The sequence below is a fragment of the Mus musculus genome, chromosome 6, assembly GCF_000001635.26.
Source record: "Mus musculus strain C57BL/6J chromosome 6, GRCm38.p6 C57BL/6J".
NCBI classification, from domain to species: domain Eukaryota; kingdom Metazoa; phylum Chordata; class Mammalia; order Rodentia; family Muridae; genus Mus; species Mus musculus.
In genome coordinates, this window is record NC_000072.6 from 91,768,380 (window position 1) to 91,791,082 (window position 22,703).

Consider the following 22,703-nt stretch of genomic DNA (forward strand, 5'->3'; position numbering starts at 1 on the left):
CCTAAAGCTGTACTACAGAGCAATTGTGATAAAAACTACATGGTTCTGGTATAGCGACAGACAAGTAGACCAATGGAACAGAATTGAAGACCCAGAGATGAACCCACACACCTATGGTCACTTGATCTTTGACAAGGGAGCTAAAACCATCCAGTGGAAAAAAGACAGCATTTTCAACAAATAGTGCTGGCACAACTGGCAGTTATCATGTAGAAGAATGCGAATTGATCCATTTCTATCTCCTTGTACTAAGGTCAAATCTAAGTGGATTAAGGAACTCCACATAAAACCAGAGAGACTGAAACTTATAGAGGAGAAAGTAGGGAAAAGCCTCGAAGATATGGGTACAGGAGAAAAGTTCCTGAATAGAACAGCAATGGCTTGTGCAGTAAGATCGAGAATCGATAAATGGGACCTCATAAAGTTGCAAAGCTTCTGCAAGGCAAAAGACACCGTCAACAAGACAAAAAGACCACCAACGGATTGGGAAAGGATCTTTACCTATCCTAAATCAGATAGGGGACTAATATCCAATATATATAAAGAACTCAAGAAGGTGGGCTCCAAAAAATCAAATAACCCCGTTAAAAAATGGGGCTCAGAACTGAACAAAGAATTCTCACCTGAGGAATACCGAATGGCAGAGAAGCACCTGAAAAAAATGTTCAACATCCTTAATCATCAGGGAAATGCAAATCAAAACAACCCTGAGATTCCACCTCACACCAGTCAGAATGGCTAAGATCAAAAATTCAGGTGACAGCAGATGCTGTCGAGGATGTGGAGAAAGAGGAACACTCCTCCATTGTTGGTGGGATTGCAAGCTCGTACAACCACTCTGGAAATCAATCTGGCGGTTCCTCAGGAAATTGGACATAGTACTACTGGAGGATCCCGCAATACTTCTCCTGGGCATATATCCAGAAGAGGTCCCAACCGGTAAGAAGGACACATGCTCCACTATGTTCATAGCAGCCTTATTTATAATAGCCAGAAGCTGGAAAGAACCCAGATGCCCCTCAACAGAGGAATGGATACAGAAAATGTGGTACATTTACACAATGGAGTACTACTCAGCTATTAAAAAGAATGAATTTATGAAATTCCTAGGCAAATGGATGGACCTGGAGGGCATCATCCTGAGTGAGGTAACCCAATCACAAAGGAACTCACACAATATGTACTCACTGATAAGTGGATAGCCCAGAAACTTAGGATACCCAAGATATAAGATACAATTTTCTAAACACATGAAACTCAAGAAGAACGAAGACCAAAGTGTGGACACTTTGCCCCTTCTTAGAATTGGGAACAAAACACCCATGGAAGGAGTTACAGAGACAAAGTTTGGAGCTGTGACGAAAGGATGGACCATCTAGAGACGGCCATATCCGGGGATCCATCCCATAATCAGCTTCCAAACGCTGACACCATTGCACACACTAGCAAGATTTTGCTGAAAGGACCTAGATAGAGCTCTCTCTTGTGAGACTATGGCGGGGCCTAGCAAACACAGAAGTGGATGCTCACAGTCAGCTATTGGATGGATCACAGGGTCCCCAATGGAGGAGCTAGAAAAAGTACCCAAGGAGCTAAAGGGATCTGCAACCCTATAGGTGGAACAACATTATGAACTAACCAGTACCCCGGAGCTCTTGACTCTAGCTGCATATATATCAAAAGATGGCCTAGTCAGTCATCACTGGAAAGAGAGGCCCATTGGACTTGCAAACTTTATATGCCCCAGTATAGGGGAACGCCAGGGCCAAAAAGTGGGAGTGGGTGGGTAGGGAAGTGGGGGGGAGGGTATGGGGGACTTTTGGGATAGCATTGGAAATGTAAATGAGGAAAATACCTAATAAAAATATTTTTAAAAAACGAAAAAAAAAAAAAAGAAAATATCTAATTAAAAAAAAAGATAGAAAGAAAGCAGCATCTTAGGGAGCAGAGCTAGATCAGGGTCCTCTGAGCGACCACCTTCTTGAGAGGTGAAGGAAATGAGGGTGCATATGGAGTGGGAAAGAATTAGATGGGGCAACAATACAAATGATACTCATTTCTGCTAGCTCCACTTGCAGCTTTGTGATTCTCCTGAACACTCATCCACAGATTAGAATGACATAGCTATTTAAGGTTCTGTAGAAAATGCCAAATTGCATGCACGACACATGGAACCAGGCCAAATAAAAGCCAATAACATGAAAAGAAAAAGAAAATAAAAGATGTAGAAATTAAAACATAATTTCTAGGAAGCAAATTAAATATTAGAATAAATACAGCCAAGGAGAGGCTTGGTGCAGTGGAAGACAGATTAAAGAAAGCAACTAGTTAGAACCCCTGTACTGCCACAAGCTAGAGTCATGTGGGAAGATGGCGCTTTGGTTGAGAAAATGTCCCCATCTGACTGGGCAGTGGACAAGCCTATGGACATTTTCTTAAAGGTGATTGTTGTGAGAGGTCCCAGCTCACCATGGAAGGTGCCATTCTTGGGTAGATGGTCCTGGACTGTGTAACAAAGCCAACTAGGCAAGCTATAAGGAACACGCCGAGCTTCTCCATGGCCCCAACATCAGCTCCTGCCTCCAGGTTCCTGCCCTGACTCCCCTGGACAATGTACTATATAATGTAGAAGAGTCAGATGAAAGAAACCCCCACCCTCAAGCTGCTTTTGGTCATGGTGTTTATCACAGCAGTAGAAACCCTGACTAGCACAACCCCAGCATTCATTTGTGCAGATTTCAAGGGTTTCTATCAACACAACAGTAGAAAACATTAAAATACTAGATACTAAGTAGACAAGAGTCCCACAAACAAAACTGGTAGGGTGCAGTCAAATCAGCACCTACAGGTCAACTCATAGCTTTGAAAATGTATTGTATGAAGAAAGAAGATTAGAGATTAAACAGCAAAGAAACCAGGACAGGCATCTTTATACACACACACACACACACACACACACACACACACACACACACGCACGCACGCACGCACGCACGCACGCACGCGCGCGCACACACACACACACACACACACACACACACACACACACAGAGAGAGAGAGAGAGAGAGAGAGAGAGAGAGAGAAGTCTAAGAAAATGAATGTCAAAATGAGCAAGACAAAACAATTGAAAGAGATGGAAAAATTAAAACAGGTTTTTTGTTTGTTTGTTTGTTAGCCTGGTAATTGGCAAAGCTGATGAAAGGGGGTATGGCACCAATCCACAATGGTAGAAAAATGGGGTGGGGGTAGGGGTGGGAGTGGAGGGGTAGTGCAAATGAAGCAGAGCTTCCCATTGCTCCCCAAACTGAACTCAGAATGGACTTGTCTATCCCCCTGCATCACATGTGAGTGATGGTGTCCTCACCCACAGCTGGCCTATGGCCCCTCTACACCCACATCACATGAGCACAGTCACAGAAACAGCAGGATGGCCTCAGGCCACCTCCATGCACACACTCAGACTTCCTGAAGATACTCTGCTTGTGTTTGCATGTCCTTCACGCCCATCTGTGTGTAAAGACCGTTTTACACCCAGGGTGCCTTGGTGAGAGCACATATTCTGGAATCATTGTTAACCTGACAGGGTTCAGAGCCAGCCGGAGAAAAACTTGTGGACCTGTGCATTAAAGTGGGTTACGTGAGGTGGGAAGACACACTCTGAATGTGGTTGGCACCGACCCATGGGCTGGAGATCTGGACTGAATCAAAGCAAAAAACAGAGGTACACACAGCCTTCGGGTCTCTGCTCCCTCACTGCAGGTGCAGCGACCAGCAAGCCCAAGCTCCCATTACTGTGACTTCCTGGCTATGATAATGCATATTTGTATGGGGATGTGTGCATGTATGGGGGTGCACAGGCATGTATGTCTGTCTGAGTGCATGTGGAGCCCAAGGTTGCTATCCAGACTTACTCCCGACTGCTCTTTCATCTCATTTATTGAAACAGGGTATCTCCCTCAATCAATCAACCCCGGAGCTCATCCATAATGGCTAGGCCAGAATTTGCAGGCAGATGCCATGCTCGCCCTGGTTTTTTAGGACCCAAGTAAGTGCTTTAACCATTGTGTCATCTCCAGCCCCAACCCTTCCTTTACTAAGTAACTTTTGTCAGGTAATTTGTCACAGCAACAAGACATAGGTACTACCTATCCAGGTGACACAAGAGCATGACCCCATTGATGCTGGCCTTCCCCAGCCCTCCAGTGTGTCTAGACATGATCCCCCCACAGCCCTCTTGGCCGGGTGACAGTACCTCCAGCTCCCTTAGCAGTTCAGACTGACCACAGGACTCCAGGTCTTCAAGAGCCTCTCCAAGCACTCTCCAGAAACCCTCCTCTCGGGCGGGGCCGGGGGCTGGGCTGCAACAGGAACCACAGCGTCAACTCCTGGCAGGTGGGAGGGTGGGTGGGCTGGGCCTGAGGAGTCTTCGTTGCCCAGGGCCCAGTGCTGGGCTCCGGGGGCCATAGGACAGGCAGGCAGGCAGGCGGGTGTCCTCGGTGGCAGTGCTGGGGCCCCAGGGCAGTGGTTGGTGACACAGAATGGGGTGGGGGAGACGCAGTTAGGGGCGACCAAGACTGTTGGTGGCCAATTAGAACAGGGGCAGATGAGACGGGGTGGAGAGCGGTGACACAGGACGCCTGGGAAGAAAGACAGACGGATAGATAGAAGACAGACACAGACAGAAAGATCCATGGGATAGCCCCAGAAGACAGTCCCTGACCCCACCCAGACACATGGCACCACGGGACAGTGACAGGATAGAGCCAGAACCAGTCAGGAAACAGATGGATGGAGAAGATGGGATATTTGTGCTGGGGAGGGGTGGGCAGTATCCATCTGGCTAGCCCACACCGTGTGGCCCATCAGCAGCCAACACCAAACTTACAGGATGCACTACAGTCTTTGTGCCGCTCTGCTAGCTCCCAGAACCCTTACTTAGCCTTTAGTCATACTGTGATTTACAAAGTCTTCACTTCTCAAAGGCCTAGCTATGCATTTAAGGAGAACAGCACAGGTGTTTCTTGTGGGGACCCACTCTGTGGAAGCTAGCTGCTATATGAGCCCAGCTACATACATGCAACATGCATAACCCTGGGCTGGTGGTTGTGAACTGGGAGTCATGCTTCATGTAACCTGATCTGAGGAGGGGTCTGGGTTCAAATTCTGAGTCTGGTGTTGTATTTCTGAAGACAGCTATTCATAAAGCCAGGATGAACAAGTCGGGTTGCTGCCCAGCTAGAACATGTCTGCTGCTATCCTTCCACAGTGCATTCTTTCCAGACACACTCAGCCCAGATCCGTCCCCCAGGCCAGGAACGCTCTTCTGTCCTCCTAACTCCCCCCTCCTGGTGTTGCTACCTTCTGGCTACCCCTCCCACCCCCATCAGCCCCACAAGTGTTCCCACCACAGACCTCATTGGTGGCTCCCAGTCCCCCTCTTCCTCTGGGAAGCTTTCGTCAGAGGGACCCGGTGTGTAGCTCGTCCTCCGGGGCTCAAGGGGTGGGGGGCTACTCTTCAGTCTGCTAGGACGCCACTCCTGGGGAGTCACACTCCGGACTGCCACCTGCGGAGTGTAGGAGCCTGGCGGATGGAGAGAGGGACGTGGACCTTCTCTGTCCTTGTCTTGCCCTCCCTCATTCCCAGCAACTGGATGCCAGTGGGCATATCTGTGCTTTTTCTGGGGACAAAGTGACCACTGAGTCCCAGGAGTCCCTGTAACCCTAGCAAGCCCCTAGGAACATCCATCAGTCAACAGTGAGGTTCCAGGACCACGGTCAGTTCCACAGGCAGGCCTGCTAAAGGGCCTCTTTTCTGACTGGACCCAGATCTACCTGAGGAGTCCCAGGATGAGTCCGAAGATACTGCCTGGAGCTTGGGAGAGAGAGAGCCAAAGCCCCTAACTGTGAACCAGTGTGGCGATCCACCAAGAACCCATGGAGGCTTCTAAGTTAACTCCCTGAGCCTCAACCACAAGCCAGAGGGCAGCATCAGTGGGCCTTAGCCACATGGGCAAGGCAGTCGTGGTCTGCCTTATCTTCATCTGGGTGCAACAAATATGTCTTAAGACCCACTGTGTGCAAGGCATGGGGATAAGGAGAGAGACAGCAGAAGTAAGAGCAGTTCTGTCCCCAGTTCATGAGAGGAAAGACAGGACTGGGGGGACAGGTGAAGGACAGGGTTAGTCAGGATGCCCTGAGGAACCCTCTCAGAAGGAAAAGGCTAACGGGGAGAGGAGGTCCCAGGAAGAGCAGGCAGTAGCATCATCTTCACAAAAGCTGTCCAAGGTCCCTGCTTTGTTACCTGTGCCCCCAAAGCCACCATCTGTGGCAGAGCTGCCCCAGGACTCCACAGCACTGTCCACGCTGGGTACAGCAGGTGAGAAGCGCGTTGCCAGCAAGCCTCCCTTGAGGGCCTCAGGGGGGTCCTCATCCACATCACTGGCCTCACTGAGGCTGCCTGACTGGCGGGGGAGGAGGGGACCTGGGAAGAGAAGGGGTATCACCTGTGACCTCAGAGACACAGAGTTCCTGTGAGCCCGACTTTCCCCCACGTCTGTGAGCTTCCAGGTGCTTGACAATCTGGCTGCTGCCATGCGCGTGGGACATACAAGTAAGTAAATCCCACAGGTGGGAAAACTGAGGCTTGTGAGGCTTATCAATAGGCCATATGGTGAAGAGCAAGGAAGCCCAGATTAAAACAAGGCCCCCAAGACTCAGGTAAACTGTAGCACATACAGGGCACAGGGACATGCAGGAACCCGAAGAGACAGGGACTGATGAGAAACATGGTTTGGACCCAGAATGTACCCGATACTGCACTGTGCCACCAAGGTACAACTCTCCTCTCTCTAAGCCTCCTCCTCAGCTGGTCCAGGGACCCCCACCCCATTGGTAGCACACAGCCTGACCCACGACTGCCCTTCCTCTGTAGGCCAGGAAGACCCCAGGAAGGGGCAAGGCTCACGGTCTAGCTGCTTCTTGATCTTCAGTGTGACCGTCTCCCCGGCCACCTGCAGAAGGTGGATGGCCTCACTCAGGGGCCGGCCCTTGAGGCTCACGCTGTTGATGGCCAGTATCCGGTCCCCGACATGGATGGCACCAGTCCTGAGGAGTGGCCAGAGAGCACAAATGAGACCCAGATGCTCAGGGCCGCAGAGGTTGTGGGTCTTGCCTTTCAATACCCTGCAGAGGCCCCAAGGCATGGGCCAGGCTGGCTCCAGCTGTGCAGTAGGAGAAAGCAAAGTCAGGCATAGTGGGTTCGCTCTGGTATTCCCAGTGTTCCAGAGACCGGGGGTTGGGGGGGGGGGACAGCAGATCATAAGGTCCTGTCTCAGAGAGGTGGGAGGAGAAGGAACCAGGGAGGGAGGAGAGAGAAAGAGAGGTGAGGGATCCATGCCAGTCTCAGAACTTTAATGTCTCCTCGGGATTCTGTGCTTTATACCTCTGCTGATTCAACTCAGGGCCACCTTCTTCCTCCTTGTTTGTTCTGAGACAGCACTTGCTATGTAACACAGGCTGGAGCTCTCTAAGATCGTCACTGTTGAGGCCTCTCAAAAAAACTGAAAAGAGATGCCTAAGATGGTGGCATACACCTTGAATCCCAGCACTTGGGTGGCAGAGGCAGGCAGATTTCTTTGAGTTTAAGCTCAGCCTGGTCTACCTAGCGGGTGTCAGGACAACCACTCTTAGTCATGTACTCGGAAAGAAAAGGGAAATTTGAAGGAAAATAGATGGAAGTAATCAAGTTGAACCAAATAAGCCAGACTCAGACAAATCACTTTCTCTCTTATGTGGAAGCTAGATTTAAAATTATATATAGGGAGGGGTTACAAAGATGATAAGATAAAGATCAGATTTAAGGGATCAGGGAAACAGAAAAATATAGGCTAATGGATGGATACTTGAGACCTGAACAGGAGTGGGGATATTTAAGGGAAGGAAAGGGAGTCAGAAAAAGGGGGGAGGGGCGATGGACAGGGGGTGGCCGTGGAGTCGGGAGAGAAGGAACCAAGTGTAACGGTGGCATATACATATGAAAACGTTATCACGAAAACCATTACTTTGCCTGTTAACTTTAGAACATGCATACTGATTACATGTTATAATGCATATATATCTAAGAGTCATTTATTCTCAGCTAGCTTTTTGAATGTGGCTGATAGAAAGCCGGTTTGGAGGGCGAGTATGACCGCACTGCAGTCGTTCTGGGCCATGCTGCCCTGCCAGGAAGGCTGTGAAGAACCTCCGACCACAGCAGCCCTCTGGAACCAGCATGGCCCACGAGGCCCCTGCATTCTCTCTAGAGTCCAGTAGAGGGTGCTCCAGGAGCAGCCCAGCCTGAGTCCGGACCCTGGCTAGGCAGATGTGCTGGGTGCTCTTCAGGCCACTGCCATGCCCTGCAGTGCAGAGGAACTCGCCCCTTCTGGTACCCCTGGTTCCTTGCACTGCTGATATAGAAGCTGGGACTCACCCACCTTGGTCCATCCAACCCAGGGGCAGGCAAGATGCCTTCCTCGCAGGGCTCCTTCCCTGGGACAGCCCCAGAGACACTCTGAGTAGGTGTCAGCCCAGCAGCCTCAGGGTCCCAGGATAAGCCTCAGTGTGGGTTTCAAGCAATGGAGCACTACCCCTGATATTCAGACACATAGGGTCCTCACTGTGGTAATTGTTAAGGGCAGCCGCCATGGGAGGCAGCTGAAGGTGAGCTATCCTGCCCTGGCTGGACCCTTTAGCTGTGGTCCCTTCCCCCCAAATCCATGCCCCCCATTCCCCGACTTTCTCTACCCTGGATGCTGGGCTGGACCAAAATTCATTCATGTTAAGGATGGGGAGTGGGTATTCAGAGAGAAAGTGATCATCTTTGAGTTGTTCAATGCTAGAGAAGAAGTAAAAAAATAATCTAGATTGTGTGGTCCCATGGCCCACCTTCTGCTCCCTGAGGGTCCCCAGGCCTTCCCTGTTGTCCCCACTGAGTTCTGATTTACCTTTCGGCTAGACCCCGCTTGGTGAGGCCAGAGATAATGATGGGGTCAAAAGGTTCCTCTGTACCAGAGATGGTGATGCCCAGTGGTCCGCCATAGCGCTTCAGTTCCACTGTGTAGCTGACTGCGCCAGAGCTCTCCTGCTCATCTGCAAGTGGACAGGCAGCCTGAGGGTGAGGGGGTGGGCTGCAGCACTCCCCAGCCTCAGCACTCTTCAAACACCAGTGACCTCATCGAACCCTCAAACACACCTGCTCAGGCCTTTCGGGGTACAACCTGGGGACCTGGAGGCCACCTCAGGCTCCCAGCCCGCTGCCCAGATGCCATGAAGGGAAGGAAAAACAAAACAAAAACACAAACAAACACAAACAAACAAAAAATTACAGGAATATGGAACCAAGATTTGAAAACAGATTTCACATGCCACCCACAGCAACTCAAGAATCACAGCAAAGAGAAGGGAGAGAGAAGGGAGGGAGGAGGGAAGAGGGAGGAGGCAGAGAGGAAGGAAGAGTGACAGCTAAAAGAGGAGAGAGAAGGAGAGGAGGAGGAGATGGAATGAAAGGAGGGGCTGGAGGGATGGCTCAGGAGTTAAGAGCACTGGCTGCTCTTCCAGAGGACCAGGGTTCAGCTCCCAGTATTCACATGTCTGCTTACAACCATCTGTAACTCCATTTCCAGGGGATCTGACTCCTTCTTCTGGTCTCCCTGGACACCTGGCATGCAGGCGATACACTGACATACATGCAGACAAACACGCATACACGTAAAAGCAAAATAAATTTTAAAAAAATCTTTTTTAAATCAGGAAAGAAAGAAGGACAGGAGACAAGGGGGAGGGAGGGGGAGGAATGAGAAGGCAGCTGGCCTCCAGTGGCTTCTCCTCCAGAGGGAGGGCCACAGACTCTCTCTTGACTATAGGGTTCACACTCCACTTTCTACTCTGCCTCTTACCACCCCCTTCTGACTATTTCTTCTCTCCTTCCCAGTTCACCCGTTCAGGCCTGCCTCTGTTGTGCCAGGGCCAGTCCTGCAGCCTGCAAGAGCAGGCGGGACCCACCAGCCGCTCAGATATCAGATATCCTGCTAACATCACACACTCTGGGGAGCCTTGTAGTGGCTCCAGAGGGCCCTGAAGCAGAGGGCTGGGGGGGGATGTGAGAAGCAGGGATTCCTGTACATGTCCTCCAGCCTCCCCCAGCAGCTGGCCACTGGGCACGGTCTCTGAAGCACATACCTGAGTTGTCCTCATCTTTCCGGATCTTCAGCTTCACCAGGTCCTCACATTGACGCAGGATCTGCACGGCATCCTCCATGGGACAGTGGTCCAGGCGGATATTGTCAATGGCCAGCAGCTTGTCGCCTGGCTCGAGGGTGCCAGTCCTGCATGAGTGGGGTGGGGATGGAGAAGCCGCATGCAGATGGACACTGCCCCACCCCTACGGCCACACCCCTGCCTGTGTGGCACCCCACCTGTGCGCCACGCTGCCTTTCTTGATGTCGGAGATGATCAGGGGTTCCCCTCGCTTTCTGCTGGCCGCTGTGGGGGCAGGGGAGACAGGCTGTGAAGATAATTTTCAAGGGCCCTGCTTAAGGTGGAGTCGGGAGAGGACACTACTGGCTCCTGGTCCTATTTCTTCCTCACTTGGGGGTGGGCAATATGAGCAAATCAGCTCACCTCTATGTGCATCAGTTTTCCTTCTATAAAATAGGTCTGCATCCCATTGTGGAGATGTAGTAAGATGAAGCAGGTAGAACAACAAGGGGACTTACAGCTAATGGTGATGCCCAGCTCCACACCGCGTCTTTTGGGTAACTTCACGTGGAAGGTTCCACTGCTTGGGATGACAGACTCTGTAAACCAACAGCCCTGGGTGACTCAAGGCTCCAGAAGAGCTCGGAGATCTGCATCTAGCACCCGCCGTGGCTTCTCTTGGGTTAGGAAGGAGGCAATCTCAGAGAGTAATGATCCAATCACCCCACCCCGCTGCTTCCAACTCACGGAGGAGGAAGGCTGAGGCCGAGAAGGCTGACAAATTGGCTCTAAACAGCTGAGTGCTGGGTGGAGGCCAGAGCTGGAGACTACTGGCCAGTGCGGGGGGGGGGGGGGGAAGGCTGTAGCAAAACGTGACCCATTTGGATCCAGGCATTTCTACAACTTGTCTCTAATTCATACCACACCTCTGGTCTCTACTATTTGACAGATGGGGAAGCCGAGGGCAGAGGGAGGCTGTTTCCTATCCAGACATTCTCATATGGGACTCCCAGGATCAGCACCCTGACTTCTTCTGCCTGGAGTCCCTGCTGCATGAAATCAATCCACTTTAAGTCCTCCTGCTTCCTGATTCCTGTGTGGTACTCCCTCATCCCTATGCAGGACTTAGGCTGGTGCAAAGTCCCAGGGAGCACCAAGCAGGGAGGGGCAGGGTCCCAGAGTGTGTGTAGCTGGGTGGCCCACTCACCTGCCACATCAAACTCGATCTCCAAAACAACTTTGCGGGCCAGCGCAGCATCCCGCAACAGCTGGTTGGCTTCCTCCATGGTCCCATCCTCAGTGGCAATGCCATTGATGGCTAGGACTCGGTCCCCCACCTGCAGCAGACCACACCTAACCCCCAGAGCCCGGTGGAGAGAAGAAGCCGGTGACTAGAACCTCAGGTGGGGGAGAAGTGGGGGCTTACTCTCAGCTCCTGGTCTCTGAACTCAGTCCTGTCCCCAGCTAAGACCTGGCTGGGTCTCAGTTTCTATCTAATCACTGGGGATGGTACCATTGTCCTCACAAGACACACAGAGTCCTCTGAGTACAGGCAGACAGGGTTTTCATACTGTGTAATTCTGGGGCTGATGATGGGGCCAATATGCTGATTAAGTAAGGTATATTTATGAAGCTGGGACCCATAGTTGTGGCTCAGTTTTCCCACTGGACTAGAGCTCCAAAGATTGTAGGCCCACGGAAGCAGTAGACTCACCTCTCAGCGGGGCTGTCAGGTTCAATAAATCGCACCAAGGGTGGGGAGGACAGGGTCTCGGTGGCAAAGATGCCTCCTTGCAGCTGAAGGCCGAAGCCACTGAGAGGATCTCCACAGAGCACAACTTCCGTGGTCTCCGTATGAACAATCTGCCCGCCGGGCCCTACCGTGCTGGAGGCCAGTGACACTGTGGGACAGGAGGGTTTCATACTCAGATGAACCCTGGTGAGGCTTTCCAGGGGTGCCCACTAAGAGTCCTCACGAGGTCTGGGAGCCAGAGAGGCAGGTGAGCAGGAGTCCCGGAACCACCTAGGATGGGCCTGAGTTCCTTTGTCTGTACAGGGCCATGATGGCATCTACCCTGCATAAGCCGTGGCTAAGAGAGACAGCATTAGGGACTGTTATTTTGTAAGACAAGAGATTCTAGGTGCCTGTGTTATTTATTATATTACAGACCCCCACCTCCATCCATAGGGCATGTATTTCCAGACCCCAGGAAATGCCTGAAACCACAGATAGTACCACACAAAGCCTACAGATACCCTAATCATACAGCCCTATGATGAAGTTTCATCTACAAACAACCCTGGGGAAGAGAGACATTAACTGTAGCTTGATGAGATGTAACTATTATACCGGTGTGTTCTCATAAAATCACCAGAATCAATATTGTAGCACCCTTTGTTTAGTTTTGAAACAGGCTCTCAGACTGGCCTTGATCTTTCTGTGCAGCTGAGCATGACCTTGAACTTCTGACCTTCCTTCCTCCCTATTACAGGGTTGTTGGATGCTGCATTACAGGCAGGTATCACTTTGCTCATTTATTTGGTGCTAAGGGTAAAACTCGGGATTTCATATACACTGGAGAAGCAATCTCCTGTCTGAGCTACATCTCCAGCCCCGTGACCATTGCTCCGGACATTGTTCAGTGAAGTCTAGATCACCTGGGCAGCAGATTCTAGCCAGTCTGACCAAGAGAGATGATGGAGAATGACTAACAGTTGAGCAGTGTGCACATGATGGATACACTGGGTAAGCACGCTGCTCACATCCCAGGATGGACCAAGTGGGGCAGATGTAAGCCTTTCCCACACTACTCAGGACACTGTTCAATTTAAAGCATATGGTCTATTTCCAGATTTGTCTATTTAATATTTTCACATTGCGGTTGAATGTGGGTAACTGGAGAGCAAAACTGGATTGGGCAGCGCTATATTCTGTGCTCTATAGTCTACATGTCTCTTTGCCTTGGTAATAGCTTTATTCTTTTTAGGATTTATTTTATTGTGTTTAATTATGCACATGTGTGTGTGTGTGTGTGTGTGTGTGTGTGTGTGTGTGTGTGTCTGTGAGTACAGGTATCTGCAGCTGAGGCCAGAAGAGGGTGTCAGCTCCCCCTGGAAATGCAGGTACAGGTGGTTGTGATCTGCCTGTCATGGGTGCTGGGAACTGAATTTGGATTCTTTGCAAGGGCAGCAAATGCTCTTAACCACTGAGGGTCCCGGGAACAGCTTTATTTGATAGGAAGTTCCCAAACAATATTGGTCACCTGCTTAGTGTATAAATTGATGGCTTAAAACACTGCCATCCTCTCCCATAGGAGCCTAGCTAGGAGACTGAGGCAGAAAGACTAAATTCTAGGCCAGACTGGGCCACATAACGAGACTTTGTCTCAAAACCAAAAAAAGAATAAAGGAATCGCTGTCTCCTCACCCATTGCCCCAGAACCTGCATTTTGCCCCAGGCAATCTGTCCTCAACCTATTTCTGTCCCTGTGGGTTTCCCTGGACACATCACAGAAATGATCTTATGTGGTCCTTAGTGACAGGCATCAGACACTGAACACACTGGCTTCAGAGGCTCCTTTCTGTAACAGCTGGGACTCCCCAGGGTGCACCATATCCAGGTGGCCACACTACCCAAGCCTCACCCCCAGCCCCATCCTCCGCCTCTCAGGTGTCCCACGGAGATGGCTTCCTGCTTACAAGAGCTCCTGTGTTCTTTCCTTCGCTGCCTTCTCCTCCCTGCTGTTGTCCTGGGGCTCATGGGTCCTCTGGGCAGGGTGCTGGCGTTGGCACAGGGAAAGGCGGGGTTCATAGTCGGTGAGGAGAAGGGAGTCGAGGACACAGCTGGGGAGACCAGAGCACAGCCCCATGAGCCCCAGCAGGGCCCTAGTCACTTGCATAGGGATTGGGGAGGAGAACCACATATCCATAGGGACACAGACAGGCATGCCTTCTCCCCTTCACCTAAGTCCTTGACTGTGTGACCTCACACAGGTCTCCACCCCCTGAGCCTCACTGACCAAGATTTCCACAGACCGCTAGGGATGAGCTAAGTGATGCAGGGCATCCCCTCTTGATCCTGTGTTGGTTTCCACCCCATGTACCGACACCACCCACCAGGAAGGGGTTTTAGGACGGCAGCATTGCTGCAGCAGCAGATACATTACATCGGCTCTGGTCCGGGCCTCCAGCTGCCCAGGTGGGTGCCCTGCAGTGGCTTGGCCTTGGGCTGTGGCAAGAAGGGGCAGAGGGGTCCCAGCGGTGCAGCTGCTCACTCCTCTGTATTCTCACTGTGGCAGTGGGAAGAGGAAAGTGGCCTGGGTGTCTGGGACTGTCCGGATGACTATAGTCCCCACAAGCCAATGGTGAGACCCAAGATCCTTGCACTGTCCAAGCCAGCAAGGCACAGAACATGGGCTCTGCTCATGGGCACTGCTACTCATCCTGTGCCAAGCCGTGACCAGGCCCCAGCTGCATTGCCAACCAGGAAAATCAGTCCCCTCAGGGAACTGGCTCTGGACTCAAGAGGTTTTTGGCTGAGTGCTACCCACAAAAGCCCCCTGTAAAAACTTCAGGGGCACAGCAGGCATATGGTGCCCACAAGGCCCCTAAAATTCTGTGGCAGCATGGAACCACATGGGGCCCTAGTGATTGGCTACCCCCATTCCTGGCTCTGGTCTCTATTGTTGGTTCTGTTAAATGGGCCCTGGAGAGTGGCTGCCTCCTTAAGTTGTAGGGAGGCTGAGAAAGAATCCCAAAGGCTTCCTGCAGAGCCAGGCCCTTAGCAGAGACTAAATGAACAAATCCCAACATCTGGCTCCCACAGTCCTTCCCACAGCCTCTGAAGCCTCAGTTTCCCTGCCAAGTGTGCCTGCTTAAGGCTTTGTCCTGGAACTCTGGTGCCCTGTTCCATCCATGCCAGGTTTGGGTCTTGAGATTTGCCAAGGTGCCTACCTGCCTCTGGGGGCTTCAGGGGCCGACGACTCTGGGGCGAAGGCAAGATCTCCAGTCGAACTTTCTCAGTAACACTGGCCAGGAGCTTAGTAGCCTCGACCAGTGAGCAGTGTTCTGTGCTGGTGCCATCGATGGCGAGGATGTGGTCTCCAGCATGCAGCGCACCACTCCTGGGGGACAGGGGGACAGAGAGGCTGGTCCAGAGGACAGAGACACAGGTTGCCTCTGCCCTGCATAGCCCTGCTTCACCTCACCTGTCCACCACGCTAGCTGGCTTGATACGGTCGATAGTGATAGCTGGCTTGTTCCGGTGGGAGCCAGTGGTGAGAGAGATCCCCAGGGCAGATCCTGGGGTCTTGGCTATTTCTACCACCAAAGGGCCTGAAGCATTGGCCACTGTGTCTGGAATGATGGGGAGGGAAAATATAAAGATTCGTGGAAAGTAAAGATGCTTGCTGTCCTGCCCAGCCTAACTCTGCTGTCCTTTAGCCCTTACTGCTGAGGAAGGGGATGATGCCACGGAGGGAAGGCAGTCTATTCAGCCATCAGCAAGTCAGGCCAGGCCTCCATTGTACTGCAGAAACATTCCTTACCTCCACCCCAAGCATTCTGGTCTCACATCAGCTCTCCCTGAGGCAACTAGTCACTTCCTCAGCCCCTGGCTTTTACCTTCACCCCTTTGGTCCTGGTTCCTTCCCATTCAGCCATCTGTAGCAGTCAGGCTGCCCCTCACTCTTGGGTCAAAATCTCCTGCCCCAGGGCATTTGCACTTACAATTCATCCTGGCTAAAGCTTTGCCACTCCACTTCATACTCTAGGTAGATCCTATGCCAGTGATTGCTCGTGTGTGTGTGTGTGTGTGTGTGTGTGTGTGTGTGTGTGTGTGTGTGTGTGTGTATACATACACAGGAGTGTGCTAATTGACATTTCCCCTCTTCAACTAGACACTTCACCTGTATTGTCCCTGCCTGACCCCTAGTGATATCAGGAGAGGCCTGATACTGTCAAGAGGTCCAGAGAGGCTAAAGCACTGGCCTAAGATCACACAGCCTTTATAGTACTGAGGATCAGGGACCTCTTCTTGCCCCAGCCCTTACCCTCAGACCTGAACATACCTGGGGTGGCCACATCATACTCCACTTGGAAAAGGGCCTCATGGCTACACTGTTGCAGGGTGGCTATTGCAGTAGCATGGCTGGCCCCATGCAGTGGGATCCCATCTATGCTGAGCAGCCTGTCGCCCACCTTTAAGGACCCCTCCCTGTAAAGGAGATGAAAGCCCAATCAGGGATGGAACACACAGAGTGAGTCAGGGGTGAACAGACAGAGTGTAAGTAAAAGGCCAACTCTGATGCCCTCTACCCACAGCATATCTGAGCTGGGTGTGTTCTTCAAGGCCACTCACATCACAGCCCAGATAGGGTGTCGGCCTGGCTGGGGACACACAGCATCAGAGAAGGGGTGGTCTGCTCATTGTAGAATCCCTTCCCATTGTCCCCAACCCAATTTTCTGATAGTGACTCTGGCCTAGTGACAGATGAGCTTGGGAAAGAACTCAGCAGTGCTCCAGTTTGGGCCCAACCCCTGCCCTGGAATGTCGCCCCTGACAGGTGCCAAAGCTATTCCAGGAGGTTCTATGAATAGCGACTCATGCAGGGCCCCAGACCAAGACCAAATTTAGATCTACAACAAGCCTGGTCCAGGCTTCTCTTAAAATGGTTAGGAGTGAGTCTCCTGCTCAGAGAACAAGGGTGAGGGGTCAGGAGACAGAAGCAGGGCCTGGACATATTCCTTTCCCACACCCTGTCCTCCTGGCCCAGCTGGGACACGAGAGGTTTCCATAGACAGGCCCAGCCAGAGATGGCCAGTCACAGAGCCCAGAGCACCTTTGGCCCAGGCTAAGTCAGAAAGATGCTGGGAAGATTAAAGCTGAGGCCTCTCTTAGCCACTTCCATCCATTCTCTGAGGGCATGTTGTCCCCTCCTGGCTTCAACCTCCCATGTGGGAAGCCATGTGAAGATCCAGGGCCTCAGATACCCATGCAGTGTCCACACGGCTTCCACCTGTCAAGTGGCCAGGGACATAGATGCTTCTGTCTCAGGCAAACTCACCTGTCCGCTGGGCCACCAGGTCTCACGTAAGTCAGGACCAATGGGCGGGATTTGTGCAGGTCCTCATGGGCACCTCCTGGACAGAATTCAACAGGGAGCAGAGGTCACTTACCCACGGTTCTCCTGGCAAGCCAAGGCCTTAACACCAGCCCAGGCAGCCTCCTTCTGCACAGGTGGGACAAGGGACAGGAAACACAATGCAAATCCTCTCTTGGTCACATCACACAGCCAGCCTCTCCTCCTGAGATCTCATTTTCTTTTCCTTTTTGCCCCGGTGACTAGGTAACTCAAACTTTGTCATGCATCTGCTGTAGCTATCCATCATCTCTGTGTGTTCTCTCGTCAGCCATGCGTGCCTCGTTGCTCCTCACAACTGTCCATTTGATGTCTGACTAAGTGGTCCTGTGTTCTTTAAAGGGCTAAGCAAGGGCTGGTGCGATATGGTTCAGCAGGCAAAGATCCTTGTTGCCCAGCCTCATGGCCTGAGTTTGTTACACAGAACCCACCCAGTGAAATGAGAGAACTGACTCCTATCCATTGTCCTCTGACCCCTACACACACACACACACACACACACACACACACACACACACACACACACACAATGTCGCAATACGCATGCATGTGCATGTATGAGCACAGAGAGAGACATGAAGATGAATATATACTCTGAGAAAGTCCTAATCAAAATCTAGGTCACATTCACCAATGTGATGCAGAACACACATGGATCCTCAGTGACCTCATTCTGGTCACCTCAACTCCAAGGAGAGCTGTCACACTGACCTCTGAGGACAAAGCCAAAGCTGTTGCCTTCCTTGTAGAGGGAGACGTCCACCGTCTTGGAAATGATCCTTGGGTTGTTTTCGGGAGCTGTAGGGAAATCGAGGCCTCCTTTGAGTCTCTCTGCTACATCTCTGTGCTGCTGGTAGATGTGCCCAAGGCTCACTCCAGGAGAACCAAGTGACCAGCCAGAGTCACAGCGATGGCTGACCTCTCTCTACTTTATATAGGCAGAGGAGGCGGGGCACTGGAAGGTCCTCATCTCTACTCAACCTAGACCACCACAGGCAGGGGAGAGGGCCACAGCAGAGCACGGGATACAGAGAGACTCAGGGATAGACCAGGCTTGCTTCCAGTCACTCTAATGAAGTCTTTAGACCAACTTTGAAAAATTCAGAACTAGGAGAAATCCTAGGCCACTGTGCTCAGTGAAGGGCAGTGGGGTTGGGAGCAATGGGTCAAGAAACAAGTTACTCAGCCTGTGTCTCTAGACCCTTTTCTATCCAGCTACACAAGATGACAGGTTATGAACAGGGTCCCACCACTACCTTTTGACAACATACTGTGTCTACCATGCTCTACCATATGTGGCCAGCCTCCAGATATCACCCACCCTGTCTAGGTGATTCCCCAACCCCATCCCAGGCCCCGGGCAGGGAGGCATCTCTGTCCCCCCACGCCTGAGGCAGTGGTCAGAGTTCCCCGTCCAAGGGCACCCACCGGGCGGGGGCAGCTCATACTCCACCTCCAGCACCACGCGCTCGCCCACATTCTTCAGCAGTGTGATGATCTCGTCATGTCGGAGGCGGGTCAGATGGATCCCGTTCACTGAGCGGATGTAGTCGCCCACATTCAGTAGATCACTCCTAAAGCAAGAGACCCAGAGCCTAAGTTGGGTCAGCACTGGCCTCTGGTACCAACATTCACACCACCCTCTCCCTGGACACTCAGAGAGCTGGGACTCAGAGTGGTCCTTCCCTTGTGCAAGGCCACACAGCAAGGGATAAGATAGCACCTGTCCAACCATGCCTGAGTATGACACCCAGAACTCCCCAGCCTGTCCCACTGTGCTGGCCTGGTGACAGCATCATGGTGACATCACTGACCATCCTGCACAAACCCAATGGTGGCCTGCCCATTGCTCTTCTCTTGTGCTCTTCCCTCTGGAGCCCTTCTGATCAGTTCATCTGGACACTTAGACCAACTTTCAGCCCTTGTTGTCTAAGAGGAACATCCAGGACAGTATGTACAGAGCACTACCTTAGTTGGAAGCCCTGGAGGGCTTTCTGGAGGCAGTGGCTTCGGTGTTGCATGTGGAGGGAATGAATAGAGAGTCTGCCAGGAGGGTGCCCTGGGGACAGAGGGAATGACATGGAAGGGTACATGGCCTTGCCTGGGTGGGGTGCTGCGGCCACAGGGGAGGAGAAGGAAAAGAGGCTGGCCCTTGAATCAGCATTTGTTAGAGGATGCCCTGTGGCAGACATCAAGCTCCCCGCACTTATCTGTCCCCTTCCGATGCCCATCTACCACCCCACATGTCTTACCTGGCTGCCAGGCCCCCAGGTCTCAGGTTGGAGACTCTGGGCTTCCCGTCCTTGTCAGTCCCTCCGGAGATGGTCAGGCCCAGAGTGCTGCCCTCACGTTTGATCAACTCCACCATGGTGATGCCCCGGAACTCCTCTGTGGGCAGACAGGAGGATGAGCAGGTAAGCGTCCATTCTGGGGCCAAGACTGGGGAGGCTAGGACAGGGAGGTCGGCATTCTGCCACTTTATGCTGGGTGGCATCACCCTCCACCAGGAGGGCACCACACTGAGGGCACAGTCCATGGCAGTGCCGCTACGTCACGAGTCACTAGAACTCTTGGGGCAGAGATCAAGGCCAAGCATGTTCCACTATACCTGGAATGCTCTGGCGGCGGCATACCAGAGCCCCGTCGGCCCCCGCTGTGTCCTTCCCCCCTTTTGAGTAAGGCCCATCATCTGTGGGAGAAAGGTAGAAACTGGAATCAGAAACCAGCCCAGGTGCCACTTTCATCTTTGTTCCCCTGGGGGAGCGCTTCTACCTCGTGCTGTGCCGGCTTCCTGCCAGTGTCCCAGGGCTCTCCTCGGGCTGAAGAAGGCTTGGATAAGGATCCCCATGTGGGCAGCTTCTCAGCCAATCTAAGGTTGGGTGTCTGCCATGCCCATGTCCTGGTCCATGTTGTTATCATGGGTAATGTTACCCAAACCATCCAGAAAGGAAGCCAAGGCTCAGAGAGGGAGAACTAAGTTCAGGGTCACACAGCTGGGGGGAGTGTTTATGAATCTAGTTTAGAAACCCAGGCCTGTTAGTCACTGTCCCAGGATCTAGATGCGTAATTGGTAAGGCAGGTACTTACCATGGTTTTCATGACCAGACCTGGCCAGTAGTGTATCTATGTGCTCACACACATGCATGCATGTGTGTGTGTCTGTGTTAATGCTTTACACATTATAAATTCCACTTATGTGTAAGCCGGTGAACCTTAGCTTTACTGGATAGAAAATCTCTTCCATTGCATTGTGGACTAGTAAGTATTTCCCAGCCTCTCCCCCTCTCAAGAATCTTAGTAGATAGACCGGAACCTGCCACTCTCTCTTCTCAGATCCTCACCACCCCTCTCTCATTTCCTGTCTTCTTGATTTCCTGGCACATGTCTCATCTGCACAGACATTTGTCTAGGAGGGATTTTTTAAAAGAGTTATTAGAGCACATTATGGTGGCACAGGTTGTAACCCCAGCACTCCATGGGCAGAAAGAGGTTAGGACCTCAAGGTCATCCTGAACCCTAAAGTGACTTCAAGGCCAGCCTATCCTATGAGACAATAATAATAATAATAATAATAATAATAATAATAAAAACAAACCAGCCAACCAACCAAAACCCCCCAAAACAAAGAGACGACCCCCACCCCTGATATTTTAAATATAAAGAGAATACAGTCGGCCCTCTTTCCACACCTGCAGATTCACCAATTAAAAAAAAAAGTTTGTAAAACAATTGCTTCTATATGGAATATGCCCAGGCTCCCCTTGCCCCACCCCCTTCCATGAATCCCTAGGCAACACAGGACAGCAGCTCTGACAAACACAGACATTGTGCTGGGCATTTTAAAAACATCTAGAGATGAGGTACCTTCGTTGTCCCTCAGTATTCACTGGGACCCCTAAAGGACCCCAGGTTTGCAGATTCTCCACTCATATTCATAAAATAACTGTGTATGTTATTAACACAGCTACAACCTTCCAGCTAGAGCCAGATGACTGAGTTACACACTAAGTAAGATGACGACCAAGAAGAGAAGACTCGCGTATGCTTATACAGACAAACTTTTTCCTGATATTTTTGATGTGTGGTTGACTGACCCACAAGAAGCAGGACAAGCGGTACAGAAAACTGACGGTTCCTGGAACACACACAGGTGACATGCAAAACTGGCACTGCTTTAGACCCTGATCTGAGCTCTGTGGCTTTGCTATTTGCAGGCCAAGGAAGCATTTCCCCTTCAACACCCGGGGTCAATCCTGGCCCAGCAGAACCTGCTTAATCTAGAAGGTCGAACGGCTCAGTGGTATGCACTGGCCTGGGCGATCTGTGCCTTTCCCTGTCTGCTGTCTGATGGCCTCCTCTATCCTTCCCCAGGCCCACCCACATCTGTGTTTCTGAATGGCCTGAAGTTGCCAGGGTGTCCATGTCACCTGCTCTGTGGGGAAGCCACTACTCCTCCCTCCCTGCAGGTCCCTTGCTTTATGCCATTCCTTCTCTGGGTTTTGCTGCTCTCGTGGCTGTAGCCTCATTAGATCACAGTGAACCTGGGGGGAGGGGGGAGGTGAGAACTTCAGGTCCATTTGACAGATAAGGAAACTGAGGCTCAGACTGACAGTTTCAAGGTAGACTCTGTGCTCCTATCCCAGACCCACAGCCCAGTACCTCTTGACCATGCTGTGTGCCAGGATCCTCCCAGCCTCACTGTTCTCAGTCCCTGGATGACGGTCATTAAGCTGACAGGCTCACTGTGCTGTCTGAGAAGGGAGCATCCTCCCTAGGTACCAGGTGCACCTGCAGCTTCCTACCCCTCCCCCAGCCCTCAGGAGTTGTTACTGCACATGCCTCCATCATCCCCTTAAGGAAGACCAGCTCTTAAGAAGAGCAGAAAGGTATACCCTTCTAAGTGGACTGTGCCTGTCATTCAACAGCTGTGGGGTAGCATTTTCTTCTCCCTCAAGCCTCAGGGCTAGGGTCAGACAGAAGCCATGGTCCCTCTGCAGGTGACAAAGGCCACATGCTGCATCCCAGCTAGGTCTTTCTAAAGGGATCAGCTGGGTCAAGACAGGACTTGAACTACTGTCAGGGCTCAGTGAGTTTATCAACCCCAGCTCTAACGATTTGGGGGGTGGGGGGCTCTGTATTGCATGAAGGTTCACAGCACCCTGGTCTCCATTTCCAGGCATTAATTGACCCTGGAACAGCCAGAGATGATTCCAGGAATTGTCAAGTGTTCCATGGGGATGCCACATCAGCCTCCAGTGAGGACCACTGTTCTATGAACAGGGCTGTGCTCAGCCTAGATAGAAGAAAGGCTTGGCTAGGGTCAGGGC

General features: G+C 51.7%; 1 protein-coding gene across 7 annotated transcripts in view; it reads right to left on the reverse strand.

Annotated features, from left to right (window-relative positions):
• Grip2 (glutamate receptor interacting protein 2) overlaps nt 1-22,703 on the reverse strand; it is an 82,503-nt gene that overhangs the window by 6,928 nt on the left and 52,872 nt on the right. For 3 of the 7 annotated variants that reach the window (XM_006506104.2, XM_006506102.3, NM_001159507.1), the window contains exons 2-21: nt 19,985-20,065; nt 19,629-19,764; nt 18,805-18,950; nt 18,088-18,174; nt 17,302-17,377; nt 16,306-16,451; nt 15,445-15,592; nt 15,191-15,360; nt 14,404-14,526; nt 13,937-14,080; nt 11,952-12,138; nt 11,445-11,590; nt 10,756-10,836; nt 10,456-10,522; nt 10,220-10,365; nt 8,986-9,130; nt 6,966-7,105; nt 6,303-6,482; nt 5,414-5,582; nt 4,254-4,359 (exon numbers count right to left, since the gene is read on the reverse strand). In XM_006506104.2, the coding sequence (XP_006506167.1) occupies nt 4,254-4,359; nt 5,414-5,582; nt 6,303-6,482; nt 6,966-7,105; nt 8,986-9,130; nt 10,220-10,365; nt 10,456-10,522; nt 10,756-10,836; nt 11,445-11,590; nt 11,952-12,138; nt 13,937-14,080; nt 14,404-14,526; nt 15,191-15,360; nt 15,445-15,592; nt 16,306-16,451; nt 17,302-17,377; nt 18,088-18,174; nt 18,805-18,950; nt 19,629-19,764; nt 19,985-20,065 (2,624 nt within the window). Of the gene's footprint in view, nt 1-4,253; nt 4,639-5,413; nt 5,583-6,302; nt 6,483-6,965; nt 7,106-8,985; nt 9,131-10,219; nt 10,366-10,455; nt 10,545-10,755; nt 10,837-11,444; nt 11,591-11,951; nt 12,139-13,936; nt 14,081-14,403; nt 14,527-15,190; nt 15,361-15,444; nt 15,593-16,305; nt 16,452-17,301; nt 17,378-18,087; nt 18,175-18,804; nt 18,951-19,628; nt 19,765-19,984; nt 20,066-20,148; nt 20,591-22,703 lie in introns of those variants that run through there. The other 4 variants (XM_006506103.3, XR_003956197.1, XR_003956198.1 and 1 more) reach the window with 4 other exon arrangements.